Raw genomic sequence first — 17,210 nt, 5'->3', positions numbered from 1 at the left:
TTTTACTTTTAAAAGCATTTTTTCCTGCAACCTCTTCGGCCAAAAAAAATGCTTTTAAAAGTAAAAAAAAAAAGCCTTTGATGATCTCGCGGCTCACCTGGGATCGTCAGAGGCTTTTAGAAGCATTTTTTTCTGCAACGGTTGTAGAAAAAAAATGCCTTCAAAAGCCTCTGGCGATCCCAGCTGAGTTGCCTAATTGTCAGAAGCTTCTAAATGCATTTTTTTCTGCAATCTCTTAAGGTTGTAGAAAAAATGCTTTTAAAAGTAAAAACAAAAAGTTGGCCATGCCCACCCAGTCACATTACTCCCTCCCCACCAAGCCACACCCACAGAACCGGTAGTAACAAATTTTACATTTCACCACTGGACAAGCCCCTTGCCACATAACACCCCAGACTTAACAATTATCAATAAGCGACAAAAAGATCTGGATAATGGATGTGGAAGAACCTGAAGAAAACAGAGTAGGAGAGAAAGAACTGGAGAAAATCACAAAATACCCCATCCAAAAAACCCTCAATGACCTTGTTTTGAAAGATAATGTTAGAACTATTGGATATTTTGGAATAATGTTACAAAAAGAAAAAAAAAGCAAGCTCCATTAATCTTCGGAAATGCGAAGAACACTTTTGACAGTTCGAACTGGAGTTTTTTCTTTAAGGATATGGAACATCAGATCTGTGGCAGAATTTTATAAAACGAGCGAAAATGATTTACATCTCATAGGCAGTACGAATAATCATTAATGAAGATTTTACAAAACCATGTAAGATACAAACAGGAACAAGACAAATTGCTCCCTGCCTCCTCTTTTATTTATTTTAGTTTTTGAAATGTTAGTGATTCAAACCGAAATGAGAAGATCAAAGGTGTAAAGATTAAGAAAGAGCCGTACAAATTTTTGCGGATGACGTGCTTTTGATCTTGGCAGAGTCTTTAAGAAAATTGAACTTTTAATGAGCAAATTAAAATAATGTGGATCATTAGCAGGCTTTTAAATTAATAAACAAAAGACAAAGATGTTAACAAAAGATACAAAGTTATAAGACCAAAGAGAACAGATAAATAAAAACAGATTTCAAGACTGAGAAGGTAAGATATTTGGGCAGAATTATGACAAATATGAATTGTATGTTATTTCAGAATAATTGTGCTAAGACGTGGAATGGAGTTAAAAACAAAACACTTTTTATCATGTTTGATGTACAAGTACAAAAGCCAAAACATTTTGGATAGAAATGCATGCAATAATTTAAAAGATTTTAAAGCAGCGGTGAAATGTGGGCGTAGCTTGGTGGGAATGGGTAATGTGACTGAGTGGGCGTGGCCAACTTTTTTTTTTTTTTTTACCTTTTGAAACCATTTTTTCTACAACCTCTTCGGCCGAAGAGGTTGTAAAAAAAAATGCTTTTAAAAGGCTCTGATCGTCAGAGGCTTTTTTTTCTTTTAAAAACATTTTTTCTACAACCTCTTCGGCTGAAGAGGTTGTAGAAAAAATGCTTTTAAAAGCCTCTGATGATCCCAGCTGAACCGTGCGATCATCAGAAGCTTTTTTTTTTTTTTTTACTTTTGAAAGCATTTGGTAGAGCCTTGGTAGTACAGTGGTTTAATGCACCCTGTAATTAACACAGCTGCCTGCAATTTCTGCAGGTTCGAATCTTACCAGGCTCAAGGTTGACTCAGCCTTCCATCCTTTCTAAGGTAGGTGAAATGAGGACCCAGTTTGTGGGGGCAATAAGCTGACTTTGTATAAATATACAAAAGTATGAAGGCTATTGCTTAACGCATTGTAAGCCGCCCTGAGTCTCCGGAGAAGGGCGGCATATAAATCAAATAAAAATAAAAATAAATAAATAATTGTTTTTCGGCCAAAGAGGTTGTAGAAAAAATGCTTTTAAAAATAATAATAATAAAAAAGCCTCTGATGATCGTGTGGCTCAGCTGGGCATGGGGGGGGGGGGGCAGGGATTTTTGCTACCAGTTTTCTGAACCGCACACCGCCATCGCTACCGGATCGGGTGATTCGGTCCGAACAGGGAGCATTTCACCCCTGTTTTAAAGGTTTTAAACTAATGGAAAAGCAACTAGAAAAAAGAACTCAGTTTTTATACATGAATATTGCAGAGAGGTTATTAAATGCTCAAGAGAGGGAAGGCTCAACACTACTCACAACACAGAATGATTGATGAAGAAAACGGAGTTTGTGAAGGTGACTCAATTAACCTATTTGATTAGAGGAAAAACAACAATATCCACATTGTTGGTCAACTGGAAATCCCTTATGGTCTTTTAATAGAAAACAAAATAAAACAGAAATCACTTATGATTTGTGGCTTTGAGGATATGCTTTATTGTACTGGTAGTTTGCTTAGTTTGGCAGGATTCTGCCTATAGGTGAGGAATAATAAAGAAATCTATATGGAAGAATTGCACTGTGTCTTTCTTGGTTTTGGAGATTGATAAAATTAGAACTTCCTTCCTTCCTTCCTTCCTTCCTTCCTTCCTTCCTTCCTTCCTTCCTTCCTTCCTTCTTTCATTCCTTCCTTCCTTCCTTCTGCACTTTATTAGTTGTTATGTTTTGTAAAAGTTTAATTAATAAAAAATACCAAAAAAAATCACAAAATGCAAAAATCTGCCGACAGAAATAGAATGACCATGGCAATAGGAAGCAAAAATAGTACTAATAGCAATATGCACCTGGGTTGCAATCTCAAAACATCTGAAGCACCTCTTGAATACCATTGACATTGACGAAATCACCATCGGTCAATTGCAAAAGGCAGCTTTACTTGGAACAGCTTACATTCTTGAGAGGATGCCTTGAACATTAGCATTAAACAACAGCATCTGCCTAGCCTGAGTCCTTAGACAGATAGATAAAAATGTGTTAACTATTTTAAATATCTGTCTGACTGTGTGACCAACTATAAGAATAATACATTTACAGAGGAAAACAGAACTTTTATTATAAATATTAAAGGAAAGCTATTTTCATTAGTTCCCTAGAACTACACTGGATAATATGAGTTTAATGTATCTATTCATATTTTTGAAGGCTAAAGACGTCAAGTTGGTATCTTAATCTCTGAAAGAACTTGAAGAAGGATCTCGGTGAAATGAATATCCACATAAATCAAATGCATGTATTTATTTAATTTACTAGCTGATAACCTGCTGTTGCCCGGGTATTTATTTATCCCAATCCTGTATTAGACAGGAAGAGCAACTTTACCCTGAGCCCTGATTTCGGTGAGAATGAAATTAGTTAAAAATGTTTTCCATGTGTTGTTGGGAGTGCCCCCTCCCCCGGTGCCCCATTTTGGGCCTGGGTCCCATTTCAACAAAGCCTTGTTGAAAATGTCCAGACCAAATTTCTAATTTCTAAAGTTGGATTTTCCCCATTACCAGAGGGAGCCCCCTTGTGGAGTACTGTGAAGCCATTACCATGGCAACTTCACTGTGCTGCACAATAGAAGCCACTTTAAGGCAGTACAGTAGAAGCCATGTTAAGGCACAACAGGCTGTATTTTAACAGAACACCTCTCCCCCTGATAGAGGTGTTTTACCCCCACAGTATTTGTTTCCAGAGAGTAAGTCATCTGTGTACCAGGTTTGGTTGAAATTGCTCGAGGCGTTCCAGAGTTATGCTGGAACATACACACACACACAGCCATTTATATATATAGATTGATTGATTGATCAAATTTAGGCATCACCCATTTCACTATCTAAGTGATTCTGGATGGTTTACAGGTAAAAATCATAAATAAATAAATAAGAAGAAGAAGAAAAAAAAAAGGGAAAGGAAATAAACACTACCTCTTCTAGGGAAGTCACACTGTCTCTCTTGGGCAATATTTACAAATAAGGCCACAAGAAAATGTCAAGCTGAACAATTTCCCTTAAAGATTAATAAATGTAAGGAAGCTACTTAGCAAAGCCAGTATATCAGAGAGAATTGAGACAATAAGGTTTCTGGTTTGTGTTTTTTAAAAATTTCATAAATGAGTAGGCAGAAGCTTCCTACAGAAAATGAAGCTAACTTAAAGTGAGCATGCTTGCTTATTACACAAGACTTTTGTCACTGTAATTATGTTTTTCTTTTCCAGCCGTTCTCTTTCCCTGCATTGGGCTGTCTGCCAAGATTTATCAAAAGCACCTTTATTTTATTTTATTTTTTTGAAAAGAAAAAAAAACTCAGTGTTTCCTGGAGAGGAGATATTCTTCAGCTTTTCTCTTCATCAGTGCTTCCTTTTTTAAGCCAACCTTGTCATATGAAATGAAAATAGGTTTGGATTGAATTGTAATATATAAACAGTCCTTCCCAAGGATTCTGAGCTAAGTTAAGGAGGACTTCCTGTGGTTCTTACACCCTAGTTGTCGCCGATTGTAGGGGGCTAGGCTCATCTCTGTTTCAAGACCATTTCCATGGTCAGTGGCCAGCATGATGTCACAGAGCTCTGTTAAGTTTCCATCAAAGTGGTAACTATTGTGATGACCCGGAACAAGGCAAGGAAGCAACACAGCCAGCTGATAGTTTGAACTCCCCTTTATTGCTCCAACTTTTTCCCCAAACACTCCGACGTTTATGTAAAGTCCCAGAGCAAAACTGTTGTGGCCCACTGGCGGCCTGAGGACCTGGCAGCAGAGTTGGACAATGAGGAGGCTGGGGAGGAACATGGGCCAGTCCTGGAGTCTGGGGAAGGCTCGGATGAGGGCTCTGTGTCGGAGGCAGAGAAAGGGCCATTTGGGAGGTACGTGCTGCCTACGGAGCCTGACCTTAGGGGGGCAGAGGAACAGGGGAAGCCTGTTCCCAGCGTGTGCATGCGCAGAGCTGCCAGAAGGCAAGAACAGTTAAAACAAAAGGGATGACTCGGGAGTAAGACTTGGAGATGATTGGCCCCTCCCATAAGACTTAAAAGAGGAGCAAAGGCACATGGGCCTTTGCAGGAAGCAACGTTGTTAATTCTGTTCAGTTTAAAGCCTGAAGCTCTGTTTGATTCTGGATTCTGTGTGGTTTTGCCAATTAAGTCTTTGGCAGTGTGTCAAGGGAGATAAAGGTGGGTGATTATCCCGAAGGACTCTTTACAACTATTTGGGACTCATCTGTGAATGAACAGAATTCACAGCTGTTGCAATAAAAGAGGTTTTTGGGACTACTCATGTATTTTACTGACTAGGTCAGAACAGAAATGCTCACACAAACAGCTCCAGCAGCCTCTGGGGCTGCTACAAAGGTTGTAAGTGTACAAAAAAGGTGCTAAGTCACTTCTGTAACTTTGAATGGTCGCTAAATGAACCATCATAAGTCGAGGACTACCTGCATTTTACAGTATTTTCGAAGAGAACTTTCAAAGGGAAAACCAAGAATAATCTTGCATGTTTCTAGATCTCTGTCCAGTTGTAAACAGAGATTCATTGTGTGAAAGGGGCCAGGGATGGGATGGGGGGAAAATGTCTTTTCTGGCATGTATCACTTGGAAACGAAATAAAGAATGTGATTGTCTTTGCAACCTCTCTAAAACAAATGCCAAAGGAACATCTTAAATACTCTACATATTGCATTCCTGACATGATCACGGAAAGGAAGCCAGCCGTGCATTTGCTGATGAATGTGCTACAGTTCTCGCTGTGCTGAAGGCCAAACAAACCCCAACCTCTAGTTCTAATTAATCACCAATTAATAGAAAGCTTAAAATATATTTCTGCTTTAATTATACGTATAGCTTCTCATTAAGCAAGGCTTAATTATTCAATTTTTTTTAAAAAAAAGCATTCTAAGGACAGTGACTCATTCTGCACACAACAAGCCGAAATGACTAACAGGGATGCAAAAGTGAACTCAAATCTCCCCACCCACCCCCCATTCAGCTGTTTTCCCCATCTTTGCTCAGAAGATAACAGGCGAAACACACAACCCCACGCCCAGCGATATAGGCAGACACAGCTGGTACGCTTAATTTAGCTGGCATTGGAAAGGAAGTGGTCGGTATCTTCGGAAATTAATCAGCACTAAAGCTCGTAAAAGGCAGCGTCAATCAATATCAGAGATGGGTTTTGAAGAAAGGTTGAATGAAGGCCTGCTGGAACAGCCCATGTTCCTCTGCAAGCTACTTCAGATTTATCTCCAGAACCGATTATTATTATTTTTTTCCCATTGGATATAGATTGAGGAACTAAAAATACGTCCGAGTATATGTATCCTTTATCTAAGATGGCTTCATCAATGCTTTTAGACCAGGGGTGTCAAACTCAAAAGCCTGCGGGCCGAATCTGGCTCACAGGGTGCTTAGATCTGGTCCCAGGGGCCAGCCACCTTGGAAACAGTGAAGGACTAGCCCACAGTGCCTCTGCGAGTGAAAATGGAGCTTGGGAGGGCCAGGTGCCACCCTCCCGAGCTCCGTTTTCTCTGGCAGAGGGTTGCAGGTGGCCGTCGCAGCCGAAAATGGAGCTCGGGAGCTGACAGAGCGCTCAAGCCCTTACAGGCACCCCCCCCCCAACATAAGTGACATTGAGCTGGCCACTCTCCCCGGGGGGGCCCTGAAGTCAAACACAACCCTGATGTGGCCCTCAATGAAATCAAGTTTGATGCCCTTGTTTTAGATTGTTCCGGGCAAAATCAATAGCAGTAGCACTTAGACGTATATACCGCTTCATAGTGGCTTACAGCCAGTGGTGGATTCCTCCTGGTTTGGTCCGGTTCAGCCAAGCCAGTAGCGGTGACGATATGACATCACCGAACCGGTTCTCCCCCCCCCGCCCTCCCACCCCCACCCACATTATTCTTACCTTTTATTTGGTCCCACCCCCAATCTATTGCTGCCTCCTGAGTCCCAGCTGATGACTAGAGGGAAAAAAACTGTTTAAACTCTTGCCGCGGGGCTTCAAAGGGCCGCCCTACAGCTGATCAGTGTTAAAAGCAAACAAATGAGTTGGGTCGTAAGTGAGAGGACTGGTCGTAAGTGCGAGGACCTTCCAGAAATGACTCTGACCAGCTAGCCACGCCCACCTAGTCACATGACCTCCAAGCCACACCCACAAAATAAGCCACACCCACAGAACCGGTAGTAAAAAAATTTAGAACCCACCCCTGCTTACAGCCCTCTCTTAAGTGGTTTTACAGAGTCAGCATATTTTCCCTAACAATCTGAGTCCCCATTTTGCCAACTTCGGAAGGATGGAAGGATGAATCCATCTTGAGCCGGTCCAGGATCGAACTCCAGACTGTAGGCCTGCAATGCTTTATTCTAACCACTATGAAAACCAGAACCATGTTGATTTTCAACCAAAGTTTTGCAGAAATCTTGGCATAGCTTGGAAGATGACTTGGAATGGAAGGTGTCTAGAAGGTTAATTACATTTCTTGGAGGTCAATTACATTTCTAGGAGGTCAATTACATTTCTATGTCCAGGAGCAAAATTTTCTGGATGAGAGGAAAGTTTGCTATGCTGTGCTATGCTATGCTATGCTACGCTACGCTATGCTACAGTTGGCAACCTCGATGCATGTAGACTGAATTGACACAGATAACAGTAAAGCTCAGAGGACCTGGATAATGTCCAGGGTACTTGCAGGACCACCTTCTACCGGCCTCCCACAGCCCAGTGGGCTCACATAGGACTGCCCTCCTCTGGGTGCCATCAGCCAGACAATGTCGGCTGGTGGCGCCCAGGATGAGGGCGTTCTCTCTGGCCGCACCGACCCTCTGGAACGAGTTACACACTGGGCTCCAGATGGCCCTTGACCTCCACTCTTTCTGCAGTGACCTGAAGACATGGCTTTTTCAGCAAATCTTCTGATCTGTTTGGGAGCTATAGTTTTAATTTGGGGATTTTAAATTGGATTTTTAGCATTATTTATTGTCTTGTTTTATTGCTGTGAGCCACCCCGAGTCCTTCGGGAGAAGGGCGGCATATAAATATTAATAAATAAATAAATAAATAAATAAATAAATAAATGAATGAATGAATGAATGAATGAATGAATGAATGAATGTCCTGCGTCATCTGTGTCTGTCTCTAGAAAATTGCCCAGAATCCTGTCCAAAACACATACACCTAACAATGAGAATAGAATATATAAAAAATATCACAATGGAACATAGAAAGAGTGCCAGTTAAATAAACCATAAAAATACAAGAAACTTCATAGAAGCAAAACTGAATCTTCCATTACTTGTCAGGTCTAAATCTCTTGGATCTTAACCTCTCTTCCTAACTCAAGGATGCACTTTTACAACTTACACAAGTTGCAGAAGTCCACAACTTTGATTTTAGAATGAATTACTTTACAATTTATGGGAACATCAATTATATCCAGGAAACTTTTTTCTTATTACATTTATCTCGACTCTGCCACTCCTCTTGATAGTATAACAAGTAAAAAGAGCAAAACGGATTCACTTTACTTATTCCAAGATAAATAAACTAGCCAGTAAGGTAAAGGTAAAGGTTCCCCTCGTACATATGTGCTAGTCGTTCCTGACTCTAGGGGGCAGTGCTCATCTCCGTTTCAAAGCCGAAGAGCCAGCACTGTCCAAAGACATCTCCATGGTCATGTGGCCGGCATGACTAAACACCAAAGGTGCACGGAACGCTGTTCCCTTCCCACCAAAGGTGGTCCCTATTTTTCTACTCGCATTTTTTACGTGCTTTCGAACTGCTAGGTTGGCAGAAGCTGGGACAAGTCACGGGAGCTCACCCCATTATGCGGCACTAGGGATTCAAACCGCTGAACTGCCAACCTTTCGATCGAGAAGCTCAGCATCTTAGCCACTGATCTACCACATCCCCTAAACTAGCCAGTACTAAGAATCATTCATCTTTGACTCAAAGGAACCTTGAGGTGTGTGGATTATCATTGGGAAGGACAGCCCAAGACAAATCAAACCATCATCTTAGCCATGTGAAGTTAGCCTGACTCTTCCTGAGATACTAAGCAAAATTGGAACAAACTCTGCAAAATAAGAGAACATCAAAAGACACAAATACCAGGATCCAAAAAACTGAGTTTTGCATGCATGTCCTGTTCATGTTTTTCCTCTTCCCAATTTTTGAATAACAGGTCCTTATGCCATATTAAAAACATGTCTTCCTAAATACACAACAGAAGCCACTCACTGGTAGGCCATTCCAGGTATAGGTTATTCATCCTTCGTTCCATTGCATGTTTGTGATAATTATACACTAAAGAAGGCACAGATTTCCATGGGTATCTCTGTGTGTAGACCTCAACGCACAGTCACACATACAACACCAATAACTTGGATATATTTTCTGGAAGGCTGAGCTCATCTAAGGTGATCATCTGAAAGACATGGCAAGCAGTGGTTTCTTCACTCACCTTGTTCAAGCGGCTGGCTTTTGGTTGAAGTTGTTTTCATCTTGAGTGCCTCCCTCACCGACATGTCACAACACGAGCCTTTGTTGGTATCTTGGTCACTGTCTGCTTGGTCACTATCCCCGTGCCCACTGTCTCTCAAACTGGCTCGTTCGGGATCCTTGAACGTGGAGCTACTGACATTTGGACATGAAGAGGAAGAGAGAGAGAGAGATGGAGAGGGAGGAGAGAGAGGGGAGAGAAAGGCAGAGAGAAAGAGAGGGAGAGCCGGAGAGGGAGGGAGAGGGGGACGGAGAGAGAGTGGAGGAGAGAAAGAGGAGAGGGAGAAAGGGGGAGAAAGGGAGGGGGAGTGGGAGGGAGAAGGGGAGGGAGAGAGGGGAGAGAGAGGGGAGGAGAGAGAGAAAGGAGAGTGGGAGGCAGAGAGGGGCGGAGAGAGAGAGGGAGGGAGAGAGGGGGAGAAAGGGAGAGAGAAAGAGAGGGGGAGGGAGAGAGGGGAGAGAGTGGAGGGGAGAGAGAGGAGAGGGAGAGGGGAAAAGGGAGAGAGGGAGAGGAGAGAGAGGGGGAGGAAGGGATGGAGAGAGGAGGAGAGGGACAGAGGAGGAGAGGAAAGGAGGAGAGGGAGAGGGGGAAGCGAGGAGAGAGAGAAGGAGGAAAGGGGAGAGGAAAGAGAGGAGGAGAGGGAGAGAGAGGGAGAGAGGGAGCGGGAGCAAGGAGAGAGAAAGAATGAGAGGGGGAGAGAGGGGGAGAGAGAAGAGGAGGGAGGGAGAGAGAGAGAGAGAGAGAAAGAGAGAGAGAGAGAGAGAGAGAGAAACATGTCAAACTTGTATTTACTTGGCCCCTGATTTGAATTGTAGTCTCTGGCAAACAATTTTGACAGGAATGCAAATGGGGAAGCCAAGAAAGTTATTTAATAGGGCCTTACCTTTGAACAAACTGTTGCCTGCTACCCATGTAATTGGACTCTGCAGGAAAATTGTCTGTCTGTGAAAGAGAAGGAAAAAAGATACATCTAGTTGCACACTGGACAAATCTCCTGCAGAGCAACAAGACTTCCTAGAGGTGGCATGATTAATAATTCCAATAAGGAAAAAAAGAAAAACAATTCCCGCTTAATCTTCAGATTCCTACTTTTTAATTTCCCTGGAAAATGTCAGCATATTATTATATACCATTAAAGCCATCCTGGTCCACAAATTACCTGCTAAAACAAACAAGGAAGATTTACACAAAGAAGTGCTTTGCAATCGGGCACAAGGCACTTCCTCTTAAATGCTCTAATAAGGCAAGATTGAATGACTGTTGTAGGTTCCATCCCTTTGCATCTTAACAATGGATACATTCTCATATGTTCTCTAAACCAGAGAGCTTCCAAATTTCCCAGGTCATGGAACCAGTTAATTTTTTAAAAAACATTTTTTTTAAAAAAAAATCCAGAAGCAAAGATAATTAATAAACAAATCTCTTGTGATAGAAAAGCTATGTTCCAGTGAACTCTTTCCCCTTCAGTCTCTCACAGAACATCACCATTTTCTCCTGCAGATTATTTTTTTCCAAATATTAGGTAGGTAGGTAGGTAGGTAGGTAGGTAGGTAGGTAGGTAGGTAGATAGGTAGATAGATAGACAGATGAAAGATGGATAATGAGAGAGAGAGAGAGATGATGGATGGATGGATGGATGGATGGATGGATGAGGAGAGAGAGAATGGATGGATGGATGGATGGATGGATGGATGGATGGAAGAGTAGAGTAGAGTAGAGTAGAGTAGAGTAGAGTAGAATAGAATAGAATAGAATAGAATAGAATAGAATAGAATAGAATAGAATAGAATAGAATAGAATAGAATAGAATAGAATAGAATAGAATAGAATAGAATAAGGGACTTTGCAGGTCTTCTAATCCAGCCTGCTTCTCGGGCAGGAGACTATGTACCATTTCAGACAAGTGGCTGTCCAGTCTCTTCTTAAAAGCCTCCAGTGATGAAGTGCCATGATTTCTGAAGGCAACTTCTGTTCCACTGGTTAACTGTCCTCACTGATAGGAAGTTTCTCCTTAATTCCAGGTTGCTTCTCTCTTTGATTAGTTTCCAACCACTGTTTCTTGCCTGCCCTCTGATGCTTTGGAAGGAGGAGGAAGAGGAGGAGGAAGGAAGGAAGGAAGGAAGGAAGGAAGGAAGGAAGGAAGGAAGGAAGGAAGGAAGGAAGGAAAGACAGACAGACCTGTTCCAGAAAGCCCAATTCATCCTGCAATAATTACATGTTATATTTATCAACTCACCAGTAGATTAATCAATTTTGCAGTCAAGAAAAAACTAGAGTTAGGGAGAAGAGTTCTAAACTAATTAGTTTAATTAGCAAACTATGCACAGATTTCTTTCTTTTTCTTTTTTTAATCGTGCAGTCCTCGACCTCACTCCATCATACCCTGAAACTGCACAATCCAATAACAGTTTTATCACTCTGGGAACTGTTCATTTCTGAGGACCTTGTTGGGTAGCGGTCCATAAACACACACACACAATGGTCTCACTTGACAGCTGTTCATGCATGCAGCAGCAAATTGGCTCTCTGTTGTTGACTGGAAGGATCAGCTCCATTGATTAGCGATAATATGGAGGGAATCAGATACTTCTCATCGGAAAAGATTATTTTTCCAGGACCGAGAGAAACTAGATCACTCAGACACAGATATGATGTGATTCAACCACCGCTTGCTACTATATTTTCTGTGAGGAATGATCAGTGATGAAATCTGGATTAAGATTTATTTATTTATTTAGCATCTCCTCTCTGAAGTCTCTTTTCCTGTTGTCTACTCACTCCGTAAAGCCCAGGGGTGAAATCCAGCAGGTTCTGATAGGTTCTGGAGAACCGGTAGCGGAAATTTTGAGTAGCTCAGGGAACCGGCAAATACCACCTCTGGCTGGCCCCAGAGTGTGGAGGGAATGGGGATTTTGCAGTATCCTTCCCCTGGTGTGGGGAGGGAATGGAGATTTTGCAGTATCCTTCCTCTGCCATGCCCACCAGACTACGCCCACCAAGTCACACCAAGCCATGCCCACAGAACCGGTAATAAAAAAAATTGGATTTCACCACTGGTAAAGACCCATGAAAAGAAATGAGGATTGCTAATTTTTTGACCTAAGAAAAGGTAAAGGTTTTCCTTTGTTCAACTCTAGGGGGCGATGCTAATCTCCATTTCCAGCATTGTCTGAAGATGCATTTGTGATAATGTGGCCAGCATGGCTATATGCCAAAGGTGCATGGAACGCTGTTACTTTCCACCGAAGTGGTACCTATTTATCTACTCGCATTTGCATGCTTTCGAACTGCTAGGTTGGCAGGAGGTGAGGAAAATAATGGGAACTCACTCCGTCACACGGTGCTTGGGTCTCAAACATGGGTTGTGAGCTTTCCATTGACAAGCTCAGTGTCTTTTAACCACTGAGCCATTGTTACCTAAGTATGAGCTGTTTATTGAGCTTTCGAGCCAGATTTGGGGTGAGCCCACCCATGATTTCCGCTACCGGTTCGAGTGAATCGGTCTAAACCAGCTGAATACCACATGTTTGAGGCAATTGGCCCAAATCCACTCAGCTGACTTCATGCCCCAGATAGAACTAGCACACAGTCTCCCTATTTCTAGCCTGATATCCAATGCCATTTTTTCTAGCCTGACACCAAACTGGCTCCCTTAAATATGAAATATGGCTCAACTCTTTCAATTTCTCTCCTCCGGTGGTCTGTTTCATAGGCAGTGCTTTAAACTTCATCTTCAAACATTGCTTAAGCGTAAGTAAGCTTCAGAATCCTGCGGATACGAGCAGATGACTAAAGTACTTCCATAAACAGAGAAAACTGTATTAGGAGGGCCAATGCAACAGTATTTTATAATCAGCACTCATTTGTCTTCATGGTGAAAGGTGTACAGAATTTCCAGATCAAGCATGCAGTTGATGTTTTCCTCACAGAATTCTCATATTTTAAGTTTGGTGGCACTTCTTTTAATTAACTGCGGAGTAGGAGGTTATTCGCAGCGTGAATAGAAAATAGCCCAAACCCGCAAACTGAACCCTTCTTGTTGTTTCGCTTCTAGTTTTCCTTGGGTGACAGAGGAGGCTATCGGAGAGAATCCCAGCACTGTGTATCTACGTAGTGCAGCTGGACGAATGACAAAACTCCTACTGTGTTTTCCATCAGATCATGCTGTACCTCTTTTCCCAGCAGCAACTTACGTTTATCGAGGGCTTCTTTATCTAGCTAACAATCGGCATTATTGTGCCAGATGCAAAACTCTCTAAGATGTGCAGAGCTGACCAAGATTGAATGGGAATTGTCCCTCCATTGCTGGCATCCAGGACATTTTTGAATATATGTTGAATATTTAATCTGGCTGAATGCAAAATAGTTTGCCAGGGGAAAAACAAACAAACAAACAAACAGGAGCTGGGAAAACTCCTTTGAACTCTTCGTTGCCCAAAGGCATTGTGATGTCACCCTGGTCAGCTAAAGGACATCGTCCTCGCTTACAAATGACTACAAATGGCAAATCAAATCAAATATCTTTATGTGAATCTTTGACTGGCCTCCACAATAAAGAGCATTGTAAAAAAGACAAATAGTTCAACACAGCAATGTGTTATGGGAGAAGGGAAAATAATAATAGGACAATAGGGCCGTGGCCGGGGGGGCTTTTATCAGGTTCGCCTGATTCGCCAGTTGCAGCCCTTTCTGGACCAGGACGCCTTGCGCACGGTCACTCACGCCCTTGTCACCTCCCGGCTGGACTATTGTAATGCTCTCTACATGGGGCTCCCCTTGAAGAGCACTCAGAGGCTCCAACTGGTCCAGAATGCGGCCGCGCGGGTGGTTATGGGCGCAACTCGTTGTGCCCACGTGACACCCCTCCTGCGCGAGCTGCACTGGCTCCCAGTGGTCTTCTGGGTGCAATTCAAGGTGTTGGTTACCACCTTTAAAGCGCTCCATGGCATGGGACCCGGGTACCTTCGAGACCGACTTCTGCCACCAATAGCCTCCCACCGGCAAGTTCGCTCCCACAGAGAGGGTCTCCTCAGGGTTCCATCGGCCAAGTTATGTCGGCTGGTGACACCCAGGGGGAGGGCCTTCTCTGTGGGAGCCCCTGCCCTTTGGAATGAACTGCCCCTGGAAATGCGTAAGATCTCCAACCTCTGGGTATTTCGTTGTGTACTCAAGACACTGTTGTTCCGCCAGGCTGGGCTATCAACATAACAATTTTAAATTGGGTTTTAAATTTCTGGGGTTTTAAATTGAGCCGAATTCATTCATTTAATAATTTTAAACTATTTTAACTGATGTTGTCTTGTGTTTTTAATAGTCTGTACACCGCCCTGAGTCCTTTGGGAGAAAGGCGGTATAGAAATAAAATTATTCTATTCTATTCTATTCTAATAAACTTTTAAAGATGTGAAATTAAGTTTTGCAGTTATATTAATTTGGGGGAGATATTTGAGTAGCTGATAAGTAAATGTGGGATTAGCATTTGTGAATGGATCTGTGTGGCCTTCTTTTTAGAAATGATGGGGATGGAATGTCTTAGGTAAAGGTAAAGGTTCCCCTCACACATAAGTGCTATTCGTTCCTGACTCTAGGGGGCGGTGCTCATCTTCGTTTCAAAGCCGAAGAGCCAGTGCTGTCTGAAGGCGTCACCGTGGTCATGTGGCCGGCAGGACTAAATGTCAAAGGCGCATGGAACACTGTTTCCTTCCCACCAAAGATGGTCCCTATTTTCCTACTTGCATTTTTTATGTGCTTTCGAACTGCTAGGTTGGCAGAAGCTGGGACAAATAACAGGAGCGCACCCCGTTATGCGGCACTAGGGATTCGAACCACTGAACTTCCGACCTTTTGATCGACAAGCTCAACGTCTTAGCCACTGAACCACCGCGTCCCCTTTTGAGCATGTCTTAGGGCATAATAAAAGGGTCACCATGTAAGGATCAAAGCAAAATAGTATTATTTGTACATTCTGCTCCTAACTCAGAATGAGTTATCCAGGCGCTGAGACTTCCATAACCTTGCTTCATTTATGCAAAAAAGAGAAAGAAAGAATCTGCAAGATGGAAAGAGGACGGGAAAAAAAGCTAGGGGAATAAAAGCAAGACAATGATAATGAATTGATCCATAGCTACAGTTGTTGTTGTTTTTAAGAGTTCCATGGTGGCCTAGTGGTGAAGACACTTGCCTCCTACTCAGAAGATTGAGAATTCACTCCTAGCTAGCAGCATATGTTTCTCTCCTAGGGAGCAAAGAAAAAAATATCTGCTGTGAACTCTGTGTAGGTGTCAGGAAGGGTACCCGACCAGTAAACGCTCAGCTCCATCCACTTACTCCAACTCTACCCCGAATAAAGGAATGACAGAGTCATACAAAGGGAGTTATAAAGGAAGTTGATGTAGGAGGTGACCAGGCTGAGCCCTAGGGAGGAGTCAAGCATATCACCAGTTTAGAGTCCTTTCGTGCCCACAAGAGCTCTAAATCCAATAACCTTGAATTCCATTCATTCTTATCTACTGCCAGTTTTGCTCTAACCATTAATTGCTCAGATTCTTGTTTAGAGGATTCAGGAATAAACTTCTACTTATTTGAACAACTTTGGTTCCTGATTTCTTGCCCCTGGATCAAATGCGGCAACTTGGAAAAGGATATTCTGACTGCTGGCCTGAATCCCTGGATGTCTCCATATTACAACTGTGGTTACAGGTTGCAAGCATGCAAATATTTTTGAGTCTAGCAAAACCAAGAGAAGGACTGTCACAAGCCCTTGGCTTAATGCAGAAATGTTATTTATTGATTTAGAAAAATTTACATAGCCGCCTACTCGCTCACAGAGAGTTCAGCAGCTTACAAACAATGAAAAACACAGTTGTGTGGCACGGATGTGACATGACATCTTCTTCCTATGAGATCCCCAAGTGTTAAAGGATAATGCTAACAGATTGCTGAAACTTGCCAGTCTGTGCTTTTCTGAGCATTTAAAGAATTCAAAAGAATTTAGAAGCATCGTGCTAATCTCAAACACAAATGGGTCAATGGCCAAATATTGCTTGCCAACTTGGAAAGCTGCAGTTGCCAGGATAATACACCTCTGTCCAAAGTCAGAAGCAACACCCTGCAAAACACTTAACAGGAGGAGGATAAAAACACTGTTAGTCTTCCTCCCAATATACTGTATTTTTTGGACTATAAGATGCACCTTTTCCCCCAAAAAAAGAGGGTGAAAATCTGGGTGTGTCTTATACTCCAAATGTAGCCCCGCCCAGCTTCTCAAACGGAGGTTTCAGAGGCTGAAAAAAGCATCAGAAACGAAGCTTCAGAAAAGAAGCCCCCAAACAGAGCTTCAGAGGCTTCTTTTCTGAAGCTGTTTCGGAGGCTTTCAGAGGCAGGAAAAAAGTTTTTTTCTGAAACGGAGTTTCAGAAGTTTCAGAGGCAGAAAAAAAAAAGGGAAAAAAAGCAAGGCACAGAGCTCACAACCAAGGAACTTGTTGTTAAAATTCACTTCTGGGAACAGCTGATTGGGGGTATTCCGGGAGGCTGATCCACCTGCCAATCAGCTTTTTTCTTATTTTCCTCCCCAAAAACTAAGGTGCGTCTTATACTCCGAAAAATATGGTATGTTTGGTGGGAGAGGGAGAGGGAATTCATGTCCTTTCTGGCATCTCTAAGATTGGAATGGAAACTTGTGAAACCAAAGCAAGAATAAATTTGACTCCTATTTTGAGAGCTCATTTACTGTAAGAGCTGAGGTAAGAGCTGAGGTGGTTAGAATGAGATACTGCAGGCTATTTCTGCTGACTGCCGGCTGCAGCAGTTTGGCAGTTTGGTTCTCACTGGC

The 17,210-nt window shown here is 42.5% G+C and overlaps 1 protein-coding gene across 1 annotated transcript in view; it reads right to left on the bottom strand.

Moving 5' to 3' along the window:
- Window positions 1-17,210, bottom strand: part of PCDH17 (protocadherin 17) — a 224,980-nt gene that overhangs the window by 130,238 nt on the left and 77,532 nt on the right. The window contains exons 2-3 of the mRNA XM_070943217.1: window positions 10,263-10,321; window positions 9,344-9,516 (exon numbers count right to left, since the gene is read on the bottom strand). Of these exons, the coding sequence (XP_070799318.1) occupies window positions 9,344-9,516; window positions 10,263-10,321 (232 nt within the window). The remainder of the gene's footprint in view (window positions 1-9,343; window positions 9,517-10,262; window positions 10,322-17,210) is intronic.

This window comes from Pituophis catenifer, unplaced genomic scaffold, assembly GCF_029215685.1.
Source record: "Pituophis catenifer annectens isolate HBS135680 unplaced genomic scaffold, rPitCat1.0.hap2 SCAF_4, whole genome shotgun sequence".
NCBI lineage: Eukaryota > Metazoa > Chordata > Lepidosauria > Squamata > Colubridae > Pituophis > Pituophis catenifer.
The sequence above is the reverse complement of the archived record's forward strand: the minus strand, read 5'-3'. Positions and strand labels throughout refer to the sequence as shown.